The following is a 19742-nucleotide window of genomic DNA, read 5'->3' on the forward strand; positions in this document are numbered from 1 at the left end:
TATTAGGTTGTTGGAACCATTAATACGCTTGGATGGTAGGTCGACCGAGTCTCCTCTAATATCCAGTCGGACCTTATTCTCGGACGAGGTCTTGTCGATTAAGGAATGTTGACCATCTTGAGGACTTAGTCTCTTTAAGGACTCGACATCCACTCGGACAAGGAGTCTGGTCGAGCCGTACGTCTAGTATATTCAGTTAGGCCGAGAGGACTCGTTTCTAAATTGAACTAAGACGACTCGGGATTCCATCGAGCCAGGGGACTCGGGATCTGACCAGACAAAAGGTTCGATGGCTGGACAATTTAGCTGAGCCATGTGACCATTGTAGCTCCGAGTGTTGACTCCTCCTTGATTTTAACCTCCACATCAACCAGCTTTCTTGACTTCGACCCCAACTTTGGGGACCCTAACTTATTTGCCATATATATATATATATATATATATATCCTGCACACCCTTATATGGGCGACAACATACGTGGGTTGGTAACGCGACATAAACTTGAATTTTTTAATCTCTCTCTTCCTTCGTGCGGGCTTAATTTTGCTCTTTCTCTTCCTTCGCTTCCCTCTCTTCCCTAAAATGAAAGCCCTAAGTCCTCTTCGTTGTTCATCCGCTCCTCTCTTCCTCTGCTTCTAACTTTAGATACATGTCATCTTGTTCAACTCTCAGTTTGCACCAAGTGAATTAGGATTTTTGCTCACAACTATACGGGTCATTTCCCTCTTTTTTTTCTACTCGTGTTTCAGAATCCATATTCTATATCGATCTTATGAACTCCAATTGTTGGATTTTAGGGTTCTAGCACAAACGTTCATATGATTTTCTTTCAAAACCAGCACCAACGAGGTGTTGGTCTTTCAAAACCAACACCACATTGGTGGTTTTCTTTCAAAACCAGCACCAACGTGGTGTTGGTCTTTCAAAACCAGCACCACATTGGTGCTGATTTTCTTTCAAAACCAGCACCAACTTAATGCTGATTTTCTTTCAAAACCAGCACCAACTTGGTGTTGGTTTTTTTAAAACCAGCACCACGTTGTCAGCACCAACTTGGTGTTAGCAACGTGGTCACCAAGTTGGTGCTGGTTTTGAAAGATCAACAGCATTGGTGCTGATCTTAATAGTGCTGATCTTTCAAAACTAGCACCAACTTAGTACTGGCAACGGGGTGTTGATTTTGAAAGACGAACACCAATGTTGTGCTGGTTTTGAAAGACCGACACCAATGTGGTGCTGGTGTTGAAAGAAAATCAGCAACAATATGGTGGTGGTTTTAAAAGACTAACACAACGTTGGTGCTGGTTTTTAAACAATGGCACCAACGTACCTAGTATTACAAAGTAATATTTTATTTTGGATTTTGTATCGTTATTATTATCATCATCATAATCATTTTGTAATTTACATTGACCTATGTAGAATGCATCCTTTCGTGCCTGACAAAGAAATTTACAGGCATATTTAATTTTTAGATAAGATTCTAATTGTAGTGAACTTCAAGAATCAAGCAAAAAAATTGTTGCTCGATTTATAGCTATCCAATAACTAATATATTGTTTGTGCTCCCACCTGTACTGTTGCTCGATTTTCTAAATCAAACAATCTATATTAATGGAAGAATCTCTATGACAATCAGCTATACGTTCCCTAGGTTGATGATGATCGAAAACCAAGAACTGGGATGAAATTTGCATCACTGGAGGAGGCATTTTCGTTCTATAATCAATATACATGAGAAGCTGGATTTAGCGCAAGAATAAGCAATAGCAGGAAAAATAAGAAAACTAATGAAGCAACCTGCAAAAAATTTGTATGCTTTAAAGAATTTGTTCAACAAAATATGCAGACACAAGGTGATAAAATTAAAAAAAAAACAAGAGCATGTGGTGAAGTTAGAACTGGATGTAAGTCAAAGATTTAATTAGTGAAGAAGCAAACTAAACCTACTTGGGTTCTCACTAACTTCATTGAAAGTTATAATCATCCATTCTCGTCTCCTACAAAGGTGCATTTACTATGCTCACATCATAGTGTTTCGACAGCAAAGAAAGCATTGCCTCAGCAGTTTTCAGAGGCTAATGTGCCAACCTGCTAGCCAATACGATTATTGGATATAGAGTATTAAGACCATGAGTATGTAGGTTGTACAGAAAGAGATATCAGAAACTTTGAGAAAGAGCTAAGGGATGAATAAAAGGGTATCGATGCTGAAACACTGATTGAGTTATTTGCCTATGAGAAAGAGAAGAATTCAGGTTTTTTCTTTGATTATGATACTGATTCAGATAACAAATTTGATAGGTGTTCTTGGGTGGATCATGTATTAAGGAGGGCATATAGTGTATTTGGTAATGAAGTTGTATTTGATATGACATATAACACTAACAAATATGAGTTGATTTTTGCACCATTTGTAGAAGTTAATCATCATTATCATCATCAGATAATTGTTTTTGGTTGCGAGTTTCTAAGTGATGAGAAAATTGAGTCTGGTTGCTTAAGAAGTTCATAGAAGTCATGCCTAAAGGTGCACCAAACGTGATCATCACTGATTAGGATCCTATACGAAAGTTATTGCCCAAGTTTTCCCTTAGATAGTTGCTTGTTATATCTTGTCTGCCCGTCACAATGTTAGATTTCAACCCTATACTTAAACTATTTTACATTTCATTTAATATTTACAAGTTATTGCTAGTTAAATTTCACAAATTGAAATATATCATGATTTTTCTATATGTTATCAATCCTGAATCTAGGTTTGTTTCAGTTAGATAGAATTGCTAACTTATTCTGTTCATGTAAAAACAGAACATTCTCATGTTTTATGATTATACATGAAAAACTAAGTCTTTTACTAGCAGTAGATTGGTTTAAGCCTTCTATAAATCTATTTTAGTATATCCGAATGCAAATATTTCCAGGCTCATAAAGGATACAGACATTGGAAATTCATTCTAATATAAAGAATGAATTCGGAAAATCATTCTGTATAAATCATGCATTATTTTATGGTTATTACAATTTGCTTACATTAATTTGCATCACACAGGTTTATATACAAGGACTCCAAGTTGAAGTTCCCTTAGTATTGGGATTAGGAGTGCTTCCTTAATCTGCAACTCGTATTTGGCTTGTTTGACCTATGTGTAGACAATTTCCCTCATGTGAACTGGAATTTGTAAAATTAGAATTTTTAATTCTTGGATGATATTTTATATCTGTCATATTTTTAACAAAAGTTTTCAATTTTTTATGAAACTCAATTCTGCATGTGAATTCTACCAATATTAATAGTGAAATGATACCATTAAATAGAAACCATTGATATTGTCATTCACTAGCAATTGAAACAGGATATTGAGTTTAAAGAATCCAAGAGGCAACGTGGTGCTGGTTTTGCAAGACCAACACCATGTTGGTCCTAGTTTTGCAAGATCAGCACCAACGTCTGTGTCACATGGCACACGCCCATAAATTCTTGTGTGAGTCTCAGAACCATAGTTGGAGGACATATATATATTCTATAAACTCACCTCTTCTATCCAATACCAAAATTTCAGAAATCCAAGGCTCCTAGGTCAATCAATGAGTTTTGGTCAAAATCTATTGTTGGACTTAGAGACCCGATCGGATTCATTCCAAGTCCTATAGATTCACATGGGCCACGGAAGTTCAAATATGCTCTCATTTACTCTTTTTAGGTCTTCCCAGCGTTGGTCTAAATGATTTGAATCTTTTTGTACATTGTGGTGTTGGTTTGAAAAGATCAGCACCACGTTGGTGCTGATCTTCGAAAACCAGCACCAAGCCTGGTGATGAGATGCCAAGGCCACGTTGGTACTAGTTTTACAAGACCAGAACCAACGTGCAAACCAGCACCACATTGGTGATGGTTTTGCAAGATTAGCACCAACATCTGTCCCACTTGGCACACGACCATAAATTCTTGTGTGAGTCTTGAAACCATGGTTGGAGGGCATATATACATTTTATAAACTCACATGTTTCATCTTGTACCAAAATTTTAGAAATCCAAGGCTCCTATGTCATTCAATGAGTTTCGGTCAAAATCCATTGATGGACCTAGATTGTTGGGGTTGCAAGGTTGCAAACATAGTCCCACATTGAAAACACATGGGAAAGATTATGGGTTTATAAGAGAAAAGATATCTTTATTGGTATGAGACCTTTTGGGTAGAGCCCAAGAGCAAAACCATGAGGGCTTAGGCCCAAAGTGGACAATATTATTATGGAGATATCTAAATTCTTTTCGATCTTACAATTGGTATCAGAGCTCGGACTGCCAGAAGGTTTAACTGCCGACTATGCACAAGAGCTATGGTCTGATTGAGCCATGTGGGTACAATATTGACCTCGAATAAAGAAAGTGGGGGCTCTTATGTTCAGATCAATACCAGACACCAGGCAGGAAGTCCTAGTTGCGGCTAGGCAAGGAAGTCCTAGTAGGTCGGGTGGACCGAGGGGCAGGAAGACTTGGTGGGTCGAGGATCGGATGTGGGAAGCCTTTGATCCTTTGTTTGAGGGGAGAATTGTTGGGGTTGCAAGGTTGCTAGCATAGTCCCACATTAAAAACACATGAGAAAGATCATGAGTTTATAAGAGAAAAAATATCTCCATTGCCATGAGGCCTTTTGGGTAGTGCTCAAGAGCAAAACCATGAGGGTTTAGGCCCAAAGTGGGCAATATCATACCATTGTGGAGATATCTAAATTCTTTTTGATTCTACAATGACCCCGCTTGGACCCATTCCAAGTCATATGGGTTCATATGAGTCACAGGAGTTCAAATATGCTCTCATTTACTCTTTTAAGGTCTTCCTAGTGTTGATCCAAATGATTTGAATCTTTTTATACATTGTGGTGCTGGTCTTAGAATATCAGTACCATGTTGGTGCTTATCTTCAGAAACCAACACCAAGCCCGATGATGAGAAGCCAAGGCTATGTTGATGTTGGTTTTGCAAAACTAGAATCAACATGGTGCTGCTTTTGTAAGACTAGAATCATGTTGGTGATGGTTTTGTAAGATCAATACCAATGTTTGTGCTACTTGGCACGCAACCATAGATTCTTGTGTGAGTCTCAGAACCATGGTCGGAGGGCATATATACATTTTGTACACTCACCTCTTCCATTCCATACCAAAATTTCAAAAATCCAAGACCCCTAGGTCAATCAATGAGTTTCAGTCAAAACCCATTAATGGACTTAGAGGATTCGGATCGGACCTTCCAACATTGGTCCAAATGATTTGAATCTTTTTGTACATTATGGTGATGGTTTGAGAGGATTAACACCATGTTAGTGCTAATATTTGGAAAATAGCACCATTCCTGGTGATGAGAAACCAAGGCCACGGTGGTGCTACTTTTGCAAGACCAGCATTAACGTAGTGCTGCTTTTACAAGACTAGAACCACATTGGTACTGGTTTGTAAGATCAACATCAATGTTCGTGCTACTGGGCACGGGCTATCGATTCTTGTGAGTCTCAGAACCATGGTTGGAGGATATATATATATTTTATAAACTCACCCCTTCCATCCTATACCAAAATTTTAGATCCAAGGCCCCTAGGTCAATTAATGAGTTTCAGTCAAAACTCATTGATAACCAAGAGGACCCTGATCGGACTCATTCTAAGTCCTATGGATTCACATGGGTTACAGGAGTTCAAATATGCCCTCATTACACTTTTTAGGCCTTCCCAGCGTTGGTCTAAACTATTTGAATCTTTTTGTACATTATGATACTGATCTAAGAAGATCAACACCACGTCGGTGCTGATCTTCGAAAACCACCACCAAGCCTGGTGATGAGAAGCCAAGGCAACGTTGGTGTTGGTTTTACAAGATCAAAACCAATGTGGTGCTGGTTTTGCAAGACTAGAACCACATTGGTACTGATTTTGCAAGATTAGGACCAACATCTGTGCCACTTGGCACGCAGCCATGGATTCTTGTGTGAGTTTCAAAACGAAGGTGGGAGGGCATATATACATTTTATACACTCACCCCTTATATTTCATATCAAAATTTTAGAAATTCAAGGCCCCTAGATCAATTAATGAGTTTCTGTCAAAATCCATTAATGGACCTAGAGGGTCCTGATCGGACCCATTCCAAGTCCTATGGGTTCATATGGCTCACAAGAGTTCAAATATGGTCTCATTTACTTTTTTTAGGCCTTCCAGCGTTGGTCCAAACGATTTGAATATTTTTATACATTATCGTGCTGGTCTGAGAAAATCAGCTCTATGTTGGTGCTAATCTACGGAAACCAGTACCAATGTGGCCTTGGCTTCTCATCACCAGGCTTGGTGTTGGTTTCTGAAATCAGCACCAACGTGGTGTTGATCTTCTCAGACTAACACCACAATATACAAAAAAAAAAAATCAAATTGTTTGGACTAACGAAGGCCTAGAAAGAGTAACTGAGGGCATATTTAAACTCTTGTGAGCCATGTGAACCCATAGGAATGTGTCCGATCGGGGTCCTCTAGGTCCGATTTATGATATTTTGGTATGAGATGGAAGGAGTGAGGGTATAGAATGTATATATGCCCTCAAATCATGATTCTGAGAACCATGATAGCCAAACAGGTATATGCCCTCAAAAAAATAAACAATACTCTTTTACTCCAACAGGTAAATGGATGTTTATCTTATCATGATAAGATTCCAGATGGGTTTTACCTAATTCAGGGAATGGATCCATTTGTGTGGACCCTATGTACTGGCGTAGAAGAAGAGAACCAAATTCCATCAATTGAGTTATTGAAGACTATTCATCCGAGTGAGTCATCCGTTGAAGTAGTTCTTATAGATAGGCAACATGATCCAGACCTAAGGCATTTGGAAACAATTGTAAATGGCCTTTCATGTAGCTGTCCTACAGCTAAAGATATGGTGGATCAGCTAGCAAAGCTTGTCTGTACACAAATGGGGTAAATCTTTGGAGACTAAATCTTTACGGTTCAGGTTGTGGTTTTATTTCTTCAGTAACTAATTATCAATTTGCATCACAAGGGGTATAGCTTTTAATGGAGAAGATGCTCTTCTGCATTGCTGGAAGGACTGGAGTGAGGTGATCAAGGCTAGTTCATGCACTGTTGTGCCTCCAATGGGAAAGCTATCGTTTGGTCTTTACAGGCATCGAGCATTGCTTTTTAAGGTAATTTAGTATGCAAGTTATTCTAATATTGCTTAATGAACTATGTCGACTGAAGATTCTAATATTTGTTGCTATTGCAAGCTAAATTTTCCATACAAGTTTAGAAGTGTGTTATATTAATGAGCACTATTTATTTTATTAGCTTTCTCATGCTTTAGTTTGTTCCATGCTCTGCGTTGGTATTGATTAAGTAGTTGTATGAGATTTCCTTCATGTTCTTGATCCTAAGCTCTTTAGTGCAGTACATAATTTAGGGTTTTAATTATTCCAAGGTTTTAAGTATTAAAAGTTGTTAAAATGTCATTGTGTTTTTACTGAGATAAAATTCAGTCCAATCTTAGGTGAATTATTCGTCATTTCATTTTTTATAAAAAGCATTTTAATCCCTTGTGTAAGGATATTCAATGGGTTCATAGTTGTTAAACGTGCGTGAAGCACGGCGAGGTGCAAGCCTGTCGCTTCAGACACCTCAAAAGCGCATGAGATCTGAAGCTCGCGCTCCATTGTGCGTCGTGCAAAAGCACAAGCGTTTGTATTTGTGTGGAGCGTAGATTTTTTTTTTTTGACGCTTCTGGCATCCCGGAGGCATCGCGGGATGCCTCCGACGCATCTTGAAGCATATGTGGATATTTGTGGACCATTCAATAAGACATCTTGGAATTGACACATTTTATTAGCTTTGTAGACGACTAATCCAGATTTGACCATCTATACCTTATTCGTAAAAAGTCGCAATCTTTGAACATATTTAAAATTTTCAAAGCCGAAGTTAATTTCAACTAGGTAAGAACATTTAAGCCATCCGATCCGATTGTGGAGGTAAATATTATGGTCGATATGATGGATCAGGTAAATAACGTCTAGGGCCTTTTGCGAATTACCTTTTGCGAAATACTTAAGATTGTAGTTTACCTACTTAATAGAGTACCTTAGAGTATCTAGTAAGGCAGTGACTAAAACCTCATTCGAGATGTGGACGGGTAGAAAGCCTAGTATTAGACGTTTACACGTTTGGGGTTGTCCAGCTGAAGCTAGGCCTTACATGCCTAATGAAAGAAAACTGGACTCAAGAATAGTTAATTGCAATTTTATAGGTTATTCTGAGAAGTCAAGAGGGTATAAATTTTATGATCTTCTTATAGATCTTTCTTCGAAACGGGAAATGCCAAGTTCATTGCGGACAGTGGGAGTGATAAGGTTAGGGAAGTATCTTTTGAGGAATGCGTTAGCAATCTTTCTGTGGTTACTACTAGTGCGATCAGTAGCGGTGCGGTTATCATACCGCACAATATGGGTATTACACATCCAATGAGCGTAGTGAACTAAGATATTCCCATGACATCTTCAATGCAATTGGAAGAGTCTGCCATTAAAATTGAAGTATTGCTTTATATTGATGAGCAAGTACCGCAACCATCTCAAATACAAGTGCCTTTAAGGCGATCCACAAGGAAATGGAGAACCACGAATTCTCGTGATTATGTTTATCTCCAAGAGCATGATTTTGGCATAGGGTTAGAAAGTGATCCTATATCTTTCCAAGAAGTCAAACAATGCTCTAATCCTGAAAGGTGGATTAACGTCATACAAGAAGAGTTGAAGTTTATGACAGACAATGACGTTTGAGAACTTGTCAAATTGCCTAAAAGTAAGAAGCCCGTTGGTTGTAAATGGATATTTAAAATCAAACGGGATTCAAGGGGTAATATCGAAAAATATAAGACTCATTTTGTTGTTAAGGGATTCACTCAGAAAGAAGACATTGATTACAAGGAGACTTTCTCATTTGTGTTGACGAAAGACTCCTTTAGGGTAATCATGACACTTGTAACTCATTATGATTTGGAGCTACATCAAATGGACATAAAGACTGCATTCCTTAATGGAGATATAGAGGAATCTATGTATATGGTCCAACCAGAGAACTTTGAATCTAAGGACTCAAAGCACCTAGTATGTAGATTAAAGAAGTCCATTTATGGTTTGAAACAGACATCCCGTCAATGGTACTAGAAATTTGATCAAGTGGTTACTTCATATGGTTTTAAAGAGAATCCCGTTTATCAATGCATATATTTCAAGTTCAGTGGGAGCAAGTTTGTTATACTTGTTTTGTACATGGATGATATATTACTTGCGAGCAATTATAAGGGTTTGCTGCATCAAATCAAGTCATTTCTATCTAGTAATTTTGAAATGAAAGATTTTGGTGAAGCACCCTTTGTTTTAAGCATATAGATCTATCATGATTGTTCAAGAGGCATTCTTGAATTTTCACAACAGACCTATATTGAAAAGTTACTTATAAGGTATGGTACGTAGAATTATACACCTGGTGACATACTTGTGTCAAGAGGTAACAAGTTCAGCTTGAGATGGAACAATTCTCATATACATCAACAGTAGGAAGTCTCATGTATGCATAAGTTTGTACTCGACCAGAAATAACATTTATAGTGAGGATGTTAGGCAGATATGTTAGTAACCCAGGACCATCACACTGGAAAGCGGTAAAGAGTGTGATGCGGTATTTGCAAATAACTAAAGGACACATGCTCACGTATCAGAGATCAAATCATCTAAAGGTGATTGGATATTCAGATTTTGATTTTGCTGGATGCTTGGATAGCAGGAGGTACACTTCGGGCTATGTTTTAATGCTGGCTAGAGGAGCTATATCTTGGAAGGGCGTCAAGAAGACGCTAATAGCTACTTTTACTATGGAGGCAGAGTTGATAATATGCTATGAAGCATCCAATCATGGGATTTGGCTGTTGAAATTCATCACAGTGTTGCATATCGTTGATGACATTGACAGACCACTGAGGATTTATAATAAAGCCATGAAACTTTATGCCAAGAACAATCGCAATTCGTCGAAGTCTAAACACATCAATATCAAGTTTTTAGCAGTTAAAGAAAGAGTTCAGTTGTTAAATCATGGTAGAGCACACAACACAAATTCTATGTTGGCCGATTCACTCACCAAAGGATTGATGCCTAAGGTGTTTCATGCGTATGTTGTGGATATGAGAGTCCTTATGGAAGAAGAACTTATCTAGTGGGAGTCTGTATTTATTATTCTATATTTGATAATAAAGACAAACATTTTGTTTTGATTATTGTACGTAATTAAAGTTCAAAATATTTATGGGATTTTATTTATTTGTTGGACACTTTGAAATATAATCATGTTTAACATTTGGTATTTGTAAATATGATATAAATTTCATTTAGAAATTATAAGGTTTAGATCGTGATTTGCTATTGCAGTTTAACATACGATATTTACAAATATGATTAGACCCTTTTGGGTCACTTAGAACTAGTTGGAAATTGACATGTATTGATCACATTTCATATAATTTTCACTCTACACATACACATCTTGATCAGTGTCATTAATGACATTGGTATTATGATTACTGTTGGGGCTTGTTACAATTATGTACAGTGGTTATGACTTCTTTAATCCTATACCAATGAAGTTAATGGATTATATTGTTTACAGGGGTATTTTGTACTCATAAAGTATGATATCAACTAAAGTTACATTCGCATGTTGTCTATAATCACATATAGCCCAAGTGGGAGATTGTTGGATTTAATATCCCTTAAGGTGGGCTCACATGTGATTTAAGAGACTTGTGATACCGAAACTCTTTAAGTGATCTAACTTAAATTTATTGGGTTTCGGGTTATTGGATGTAGGTTGAATGTGTAGAACCCTTTAGCCTAATCCGTTATTATTTATGGGTTGATAATGGATTGGATTCCTATATAAAAGGGAGGTCCCCAAAGGTTTAGTGCATTATCTTGACTTAGTTTCTTGTTTCCCATTGACAAGAAATTTTTCGGCGCTGTTATCCCCTAAGCCCCTTAGAAGATCCTCCTCATTTACTTTCACTTCTTCTTCCTCAAGATCTTGTAGACGACGCTAAAAGATAAAAACATAGCTCTTCAATTAGGTTCTTTGCAATGCTTTTGTATTACTATATTATGTCATATTTACGATAAAACTAGATCTTCTTATTCTTATTTTTTCTATTCAAATTTTTATTTTGGTTATCTAGAATTCATACAGTTAGGAGAAAACTCTAGTTCTAACAGATGAAGCTTCTGTTGCCTTTCTGAGACGATGACAAAGCTTTCGCAATTTTTGAGATGACAATGAAGCTTGACTGTCTAAGATGACAATGACAAGCTTCCATGAGCTGTCTAAGATGACAACAAAGCTTCCACAAAACTATCTGAGAAAACAAAGCTGCTCGCTCAAGCCTTCTGCGTGCTGTTTTACTCTGTGAGCTTCTGCAAAGTGACCACGTGTTGAGGTTAGCCTATTAAGATTTTTTATTCTTCTTCTTCTTCTTCTCCAATCTTTTTCCTTTTATTTCTACTGCTCTATAATTCCTTCCCCATGCGTGTTCGTACCTTTTGGCATTGTGTATCGACACTATCCGCATGCACCTAAACATCTCGTTCCCAGATCTGGCTGGGGATTGAAACTCCAACTCAGAACGAGATATTAAAAAACCTTGGTTGGGGTTAAAGATAGCTATAAATCTCAAAGTATTTTGCGCATGTTTTGCAATTTTATGATCTTTCACTGCCTCTTGAATTCAAATTGCACTACTCTAGTTCCATGTCTAACTGAAAAATATTGTTTTTTGTACTTGTCACTAGCCTCTTTAGTAGTATTACATACACAATTCGTGTGCTTTACTTATGAACCAAGTTGAAAAGGACTATTTTTTTATAAGGATATATGGTGATGTAATCAACTTTACAGTTGCAAAAGGAACAAGCTTCTTATTTTAACATTTTTTCTTGATTTTACTAATCATTCTATGCTTTCATTTTTTTTTTTTTTTTGTAAATTTGGGACAACTTGGTAAATATAGCTTTTTTTTGATAAAACAACATAGACCAAGCTTACTAAATCCATAAACGAACTCTATGCTGCTCTCTTTGGAACCTATTGAGTCGTTTACCTTCATTTTACAATCTTAGGCAAAGGTGTCATACAACCAAGAAGATGGAGGAAGACAAAACTTCTAGATGGTCCCATGGGGCTGGAACAACGATATGACTACATGAGCTAAAGAACATAAACACAAAAAATTAAACAAAGCATCCTTCTACATTGTATTTGAATGATCTGGACTTATTAAAGTGTATAGCTTAGTGTGGATCAAATATGGAATAATTTCCAGTCAAATTGGCCAAACCAATTCATTTTTCAAAATATTCAATGCACTCACTAAAAACCTTAGATTGTAAAAATTGACAGCTTGCCAATTTACTAAAAATGAGTAAATTGACTGCATCCAGTGAATGCCTGTATTTTCTGAAAGATGTTTGATTTAGAGAGATAATTTCCTCTCTCTGCTGGTGTGCACAAGCTCTGTCATGAAAGTTCTGTCATTTTGTTGCCTCTGTCATTCAGTTGCTATAAAGAAGTCTACGACATCCTAATATCCTTCTGTTTATGGGTGCTGTTACGGAACCACCAAATTTGTCCATTGTCACTGAGTATTTGCCAAGGTATGCAGTTTTTCTTAAGTTTTCCCCCTTTTTTGTAGATGTCTATTTCCCTTTCTTTGTACATGTCTATTAATAAAAGCATTACCCAATGTAGTCCATAATACGATTGATATATGGAAGATTTTGTGTTATTGCAGAGGAAGTTTGTATATACTTTTACATAAAAATGACACAAAGGAAACTTTAGATGAGAGACGCAGATTAAGCATGGCATTTGAAGATCACTACTACTTCAGTAACTTACATAGTGACTTTTCACAATTCTTTGAGGCTGCATGGTTATACTAAAAGCTAATTTCTTCTGCAGGCAGAGGGAATGAATTATCTTCACAAATGTAATCCTCCGATTGTGCATCGTGATTTGAAGTCTCCAAATCTTCTTGTTGATGAGAAATATACTGTGAAAGTAAGATTCCTAGTAATATGCCTTATGTACCTTGTACTGTCTGCACAATGTTTTCTTATCACCATCAAGTCAAAGTTTCACCTGATATTTTTCTGCCCATTTACTGTTTGCACAGGTAGCCTCATTCAAATTTCAAATGTGATCGTTATTACTCTTAAGTAGCCTGAATTTCCTACTAATTGCTAATGAATTTGTTGTTGTTTACTAGTCCATAGAGCACCATGTATGATTTGAGTATGTTGTGTTACTTCTGCAAGTCTTGCTTCATATTTATTGCTAAATGAGGATCTCTGGAAAGATCAATTTTAACATCAATGTTATTTTATGCAACATATGCTAGACAATTTCTTTAATTAATCAAACTCACCGACATGGTATGGTATCTTTAATTAATCAAGTTCTTGCAGCTCAAACTTTAGGATAAAGTTGGAGACAAATGCGGAAGAAAAGTTTGCAACCCTTCCATGGAGCTACAAAGAGCATTGCAGTTTGATTCACTTTGATGAGTTAATCTGCTGTCAAAATATCAATGAATCAAGCAAATGATCTTTCTTGAACAACTGGCAGAGAACGAAACTGAACATGCAAAGGAATATTTATTTCAATAGAAATTTTTACAAGATTAATACTTGCTGGCATACTCCAACCATCTACCAATGTTCTTTTTTTGGCATTAATAAAAAGGTATCTTTCTGCACAGATGGATGCATAATGTTTAATGTTGTATTCATGGTTGATGAAATACTTGAATAAGTATAACCTGATAGTGTATTATTTACAAAAATATATCAGGCAAATATAAGTTTATCAAATACAATGCTCTTAACCATGTGTTTTGATCCTTGTGAAGTACTTATATTTGTAACTTCAATTTGTATTTATTACAGCCGTACATTCATCTTGTTAAATTTTGATTTATTTTTTTTGTATCCTTTGATGTAAGTCGTCTTCATTTTTTTTTTATCCTTTTATAGCAAAAGGTGATTACGTTCACCTCAAATGCCCCTTATCCCCAGGTTATGTAAAGGGATATAAATCACAGGGTAAGCTTATAGCTGATCGCCAAGTGGCGAGGGTGAGAGGAGTTTTTTTCCTTTCAAGGGCATGCATCTATTGAGAATTAACCTCTTGTCCCATTATAGTAAAGTTGTCATCCTTTAGCCAACTAGGCACCCCCATGGGGACTTCATTTTTTTGTATCCTTTTATAGCAAAAAGATTATTACGCTCACCCTAGGCACCTTTCAAAGTCCGTCCCTAGATTATGTGAAGAGAGGTAAATCATAGGGTCAACTTATAGCCGATCGCCCAAATAGCTAGGGGTAGAAGAGTTTTTTTTTCTCCGAGGGTATGCGTCTGCCAGGAATAGATCCCTTACCTATTATAGCAAGTCTTTCACTCTCTGACCAACTGGGCACCCCCGTGGGGACTTTATTTTTGTATGCTGCTTCTATGCAAAGTTGTCAATGATTTTTGTTACTTACTAAGTTTGCTTGTCAAAAGATTGTGATTAATATCAACTATAACCTCAGTAAATTGTTCTTTTGAAATCCAGATCTGTGATTTTGGTCTTTCAAGACTTAAAGCAAACACATTTCTCTCATCCAGATCTCTTGCAGGAACAGTAAGTTGCTTGCATTGTTCAACTAGCTTCACTGAATCTGTTTCCTCTATCACATATTATTGATGGCTTTTGGTTTTATTATTTCATATTAGCCTGAGTGGATGGCACCTGAAGTACTTTGGGACAAACCATCAAATGAGAAATCAGATATTAATAGTTGGTGTATAATTGAAATCATATCATCCTTGTTCAATGTTTTTTTAGTGACCCTTCAATTTTATTTAAGGATTAAATGATTATGAACGACACCTAAACAAATTCAAGTTTGAGAGGTCTATTGTAGATCTTTAGTTGGTTTCTAGCATATACATGTTGCTTTGTGTTTTATTCGTCAATCTGTTAACCCTCTGTTAGTGGGTTGTTTGTTAACTTCCTGATGTGGCAATTCTGCTAGGATGAGACCCATCAAACATGGACTATCAGTAGGCTAAGCTTTCCCTGCTCATTTTCCTATTTTTTAATTCCTATATACCATCAACGAATCACATTTGGTTAAATTTGTTGCAAAACACATCTTGATTACTTTAGTTACAAACAAATTTTACTTCCAGTTAGAAAAAGGATATTCAAATGCATAATCTGTCTTCTGGCACGTGCTGGATCCCATTGCTTGGTACCATTTCTTTACCAGTATAAGAATTACAAGCTGTTCCCTTGCAGCTGGTTGCTGCAGTCGGCTTCAAAGGAAGAAGGCTCGAGATCCAAAGTAGTGTAAATAAACATGTGGCTGCTATAATTGAGTCCTGTTGGGCCAGGTATACATATATTCAATCTATTGCCTCTGGCAGACATGTTTCTTGATGTTCTTCTTCGTTCTTTCGTCCACCCCCCACTAACTTAAATTATATTTTGAGCTTCAACGAGCCACGGAAACGGCCTTCTTTTTCTACAATCATGGAATTCTTGAAGCCTCTAATCACTCCTCTGTCACCTCAGCCATTACATGCTGATACGTCTACCGTCCGATAGCCAGACGAGTGCATATTCCTAAAGGTGTATTGTAGTTCTTATACTTGTACAAAGGAGGGTGCTTCAATTTTTTGCCTATTGAGGATCAGGTATTTTTTATTCTTGCAGTAATGTTCTTGTCATGACCTCCATATCTTGCTCTTCAAAAATTATATATATATATATATATATATATATAATTTCATCGTTTATGTTGTTCTTGTGGTGGTGGTCGTCGTGGAAGGGGCGCGAGACTCATCGACTTTTCGTCATCATCAAGCACAAGGGAACATACCTGAATATATGTGCTCGTGATAGACAATACGTCCGTCATGTTGAAAGATGTAGACTTGTGATCGACAATATTTCTGTCGTGGGAAGATATAGATCTAAAATTGTGGTTTATATGTTCATTGCAGTAGTAGTGTTTTCTCTATTCCGTCTCATCTGCGCTTCTATGTTTTGTCAATTATACTACGGTTCTTGCATTTGGAACAAACTGAATATGAAGCCGATGATCATGAGGTATGCTAACCACAAGGTTCGATGTAGATGGAACAGTTCGTTGCAAAATAACAGAGACATTGTCAAATATGCAAAATCTGTTCTTTGCATTTGGTGGAAACAATATGAATACAATGGGTATGAGACGCCTTTAACCGTAAGGTTAAATAAAAAAAATTCATGTACATTAAATAGAATAGAGCAAACATAACAATCTTGTTCATAGCGATGGCGAAAATCAATTTTTAGAGAGAAACTTGCTTTTGATTTAAGATTCAACACTTGATATCGTTCTGATTGTATGAGAAGTCTCTAAAGAGCCGATGGTCAACGTGAGCTGTATTGGTGCACTTCAAAACATTGGACCGTCAATGAAGAAAAGTAAAAAAGCTTGGGTTCTAGTCAGACTAAAGTCAAAAAGGTTGACCGGCAAAGTTGGATTGCAAAGCGTTAATAGACCAAGTTCAATGAACGCGCAATCCTATGAAATTAAATTTTTTAGGTAAGTTATGGCTTTTGAACAACTTTAATGATTTTTAAAAGTGAATTTAGGCATGTATGAGTGACTTTCCCCAAAAACACGACTATGACTATGAATATGAAAACGAAAGAAAGAAATAAAGAAAAGTTTTAATTAAAAGGAAGTTAGGACTTCGGAGGAGGAGGAGGAGGAGGAGGAGAGGAGAGTTGTTTTTCAAAGTTTTTAATGCCAATCGATGCTTATCATCGATTAATAAATACATGAAATTTCGAATATAAAATTGCGAAACACACAAGCAACGGGCAGGATCTATACAGATAGATCGATCACAAGGAGGGAGAAGAGGATGGCGGCGGAGTTGGAGAAGATGAGGTTGACCAGGGGGTCATGTCCATAGGGTAGCTGCCGAGGACGCGTAGGAAGGAGGTGAACTCCTGGATCTCGGCCAGCGCGTTCTGGGCGCGGGGCTCCGCCATCGACGCCTGGAAGTCGACGTGGAACATGTACTCGAAGTGCTTAGCGGTGCCGACATTGGCGTCGTCGACGAGGCGGATGGGGCGGTGGCGGTGCGGGCGGCTCTCGATCTTGGTGAGGCTGATGTCGCGGAAGGCGAAGGCGGAGAGAACCTTGAAGAGGACGGAGGTGCCCTCGCGGTCTTGGGCGAAGACGATGCTGGTCTTGAAGGGGCGGTCGGTGCGGGGGATGATGGGCTCCCGCGCCAGCATCACGAACCGCGTTACGTTGCCGCTGTCGTCTTGGATCCCGTCCGCCAGCACCTGCAGCCCGTACAGCTCTGCCGCGCGCGCCGACGCGATGGCCGCCGTGTCGCGGAGGCCGTTGTTGGCTACGTACTCGGCTGCGCCGGCCGTGTCGTCGAAGGACTCGCGGGTGACATTGAGGCCGAGGCGGGTGAGGGTGAGCTCGCACTGGGCCAGCGCCTGCGGGTGGCTCATCACCCGGGTCAAGTACTCCTTCCGCACCCCCGGCAGCGCCAGGAGGCAGTGGTGCACGGGCAGCTGCACCTCGCCGACGATGTGGAGGCGGTGACGGAGAAGGAGGTCGTAGTTACGGTGGATGCTGCCGCCCAGCGAGTTCTCAACCGGAAGCACCGCCCGGTCCGCGATCCACAGCTCCACCGCCTGGAACGCCACCTCGAATTGGTCGCAGGGGATCGGCTCACAATTAGGGTACGCCTTCCCGGCCGCGGCCTCGCTGTACGCGCCCGGGACACCCTGGTACGCCACGCGCAGCCGCGACCCGTGCATCGGGGCCGGGGACAGATCCGCGATGCTCAGCGGCCGCGGGAGGTTGGGGGTCGGGGCCAGATCTACCCCGCCCGCGGCAGCGGAAAACACGACGGACTTCACGACGGCGCTCGTAGAGTTGGTGGATGAGGGGAGGCGGTGATTGGTGGCTTCGCCATGGTCGGGCTCGGCGGCGGAGGGGTCCACAGGACTGTTAGACGGCTTGTCGGAGGAGGATCCCAAAGCAGCGGCGGCGGCGGATTTGCTTGAGAGGATGGCGCACAAGGCTTGCCAATCGGAGCGGCTAGCTCTGGTGAAGGAGGCGGACGCGATGGGACATTGGCTGAACCGAACGGCGGCGGTAAGGCGGCGGCGAAGAGAGAGGAGTGCGCATCGGTGATTAGGTGTGGCAGTGGGATTGGAAGGCAGCAAGGCGGCTACCATGCTGGACATGGCGCACGATGGAAAGAAGAAGAGGAAGAAGAAAAACGAAGAAGAAGAAGAAAAAAAACAAAAGAAGAAGAAGACAATGAAAATGAAGAAGGGGTTTGGACGGCTAACCGATGTTAAATAATATAATTAAAAATAATAAACAAAAATACTAAAAGAGGATTAAGTGTAGTAGGTATTTAGTAAGGTTTGGGTTCATTTCTAGAACCAAACTTAATAAAATAAAAAAATCTTTTTTAATATTATTAAAGGGACCAAAATTAATATAATATAGAGATCGTGGCTAAAATAAATTACTTTAATCTATGACTACTTTAGTAATTTTAGAATGTACTAATATAATGTAAAAATTAAAATATCTCCCAATGTAGTGAATCATCAAAATTTGAATTAAAAAAGAATTGCACAAGTACTAAATTTTATAGACAATGTGACATCTTAGTTTTTTTTTTTTTATTATATTGACAATGTGTATTTAGTTTTTTGAACCTATTTTGAGAGTCATTGATTCGGTATGTAAAAGTTTTTTTTACTGAGGATAAATGGATAAATACTAATAGAGATTTATATAGACGGTTAATATTTTTAGATCTGTTTTTATTGGAGAGAAAAATCTCTCCTATAGTGCGTTGTAATTGAGATTTAAATCTTAAATCTATTAATTATTTGTTGGAGGATTAACTGTTATATCATAATTTGAAGATGATAATATGATATCTTATGGGCATATTACATATGTATATTGTTTATTTATTCTATGATTTTTGTTAAGTAACTTTAGATTGTGACCATCTCACCAAACACTTCCTTGCTATGTGACGCCTAGAGGAGGCTAGCAACTAACATATTCAAGTCGAATGAGCACTTGATTCATGCTATAAATATAAATGCCCACAGGGCATAGTGTAATTAGTTCCCAATAAGTAGATTTGCTTTCTTGGGCATGAGTTTAAATCATGGAAATGACAATTTAGAATACCCACTCTCTTGGGGTCTACTATGTATTTGATTTATCTGTCCATATATTGTTATAAGATTAACTGATCCCGTCCGGAAGATGAGTCGGATGGAGGCGGACCTTGATGTACTGGAAGTTGACGGAAAGTCGCTGAGACATTGGATCTACCTGGTACCCCTTGGATAGGTTCGCACGGGCGGTTGACGAAGGAGGATGATCAGAAAGATGATACTACGGCTCTGCGTACATTCAGACGAGCCCACGAGTCGTTAGAGACCAGAAACCAGGGAAATAGTCCCCGGGTCAGGCCCTCCGACGCTCAAATTAGGTACTTTTTCCTCAGAAAATAGAGAGAAAGGACGAAAAGTAAAAACTAGTAATAAATGACGA

The 19742-nt window shown here is 38.5% G+C and overlaps 1 protein-coding gene and 1 long non-coding RNA gene across 7 annotated transcripts; one reads left to right on the forward strand and one right to left on the reverse strand.

The window, feature by feature from the left end:
- The first annotated feature begins 4677 nt into the window (after positions 1-4677).
- Positions 4678-16225, forward strand: LOC121997031. Of its 6 annotated transcripts, none has more exons than XR_006116215.1 (9): positions 4678-6967; positions 7050-7194; positions 12641-12973; positions 13046-13144; positions 13552-13828; positions 14699-14767; positions 15428-15522; positions 15622-15825; positions 15960-16225. It is a non-coding gene; the product is annotated as an uncharacterized LOC121997031 (long non-coding RNA). The 6 variants fall into 6 exon arrangements; XR_006116214.1 differs by having other exon boundaries at positions 12641-12738; positions 12876-13144; XR_006116212.1 differs by having other exon boundaries at positions 12641-13144.
- A 681-nt stretch (positions 16226-16906) lies between these two features.
- Positions 16907-18492, reverse strand: LOC121997033 (arogenate dehydratase/prephenate dehydratase 6, chloroplastic-like). Its single transcript, XM_042551241.1, has one exon. The coding sequence runs from the start codon at positions 18395-18397 to the stop codon at positions 17027-17029; it is 1371 nt and encodes a 456-aa protein (XP_042407175.1). The 5' UTR covers positions 18398-18492; the 3' UTR covers positions 16907-17026.
- Between the last annotated feature and the right edge of the window lie 1250 nt (positions 18493-19742).

The sequence above is a fragment of the Zingiber officinale genome, chromosome 6A (assembly GCF_018446385.1).
Source record: "Zingiber officinale cultivar Zhangliang chromosome 6A, Zo_v1.1, whole genome shotgun sequence".
NCBI lineage: Eukaryota > Viridiplantae > Streptophyta > Magnoliopsida > Zingiberales > Zingiberaceae > Zingiber > Zingiber officinale.

What these genes read in the sequence shown, in the direction of transcription:
- LOC121997033 (XM_042551241.1), bottom strand. Translation starts at nt 18,397, where the DNA reads ATGTCCAGCATGGTAGCCGCCTTGCTGCCTTCCAATCCCACTGCCACA.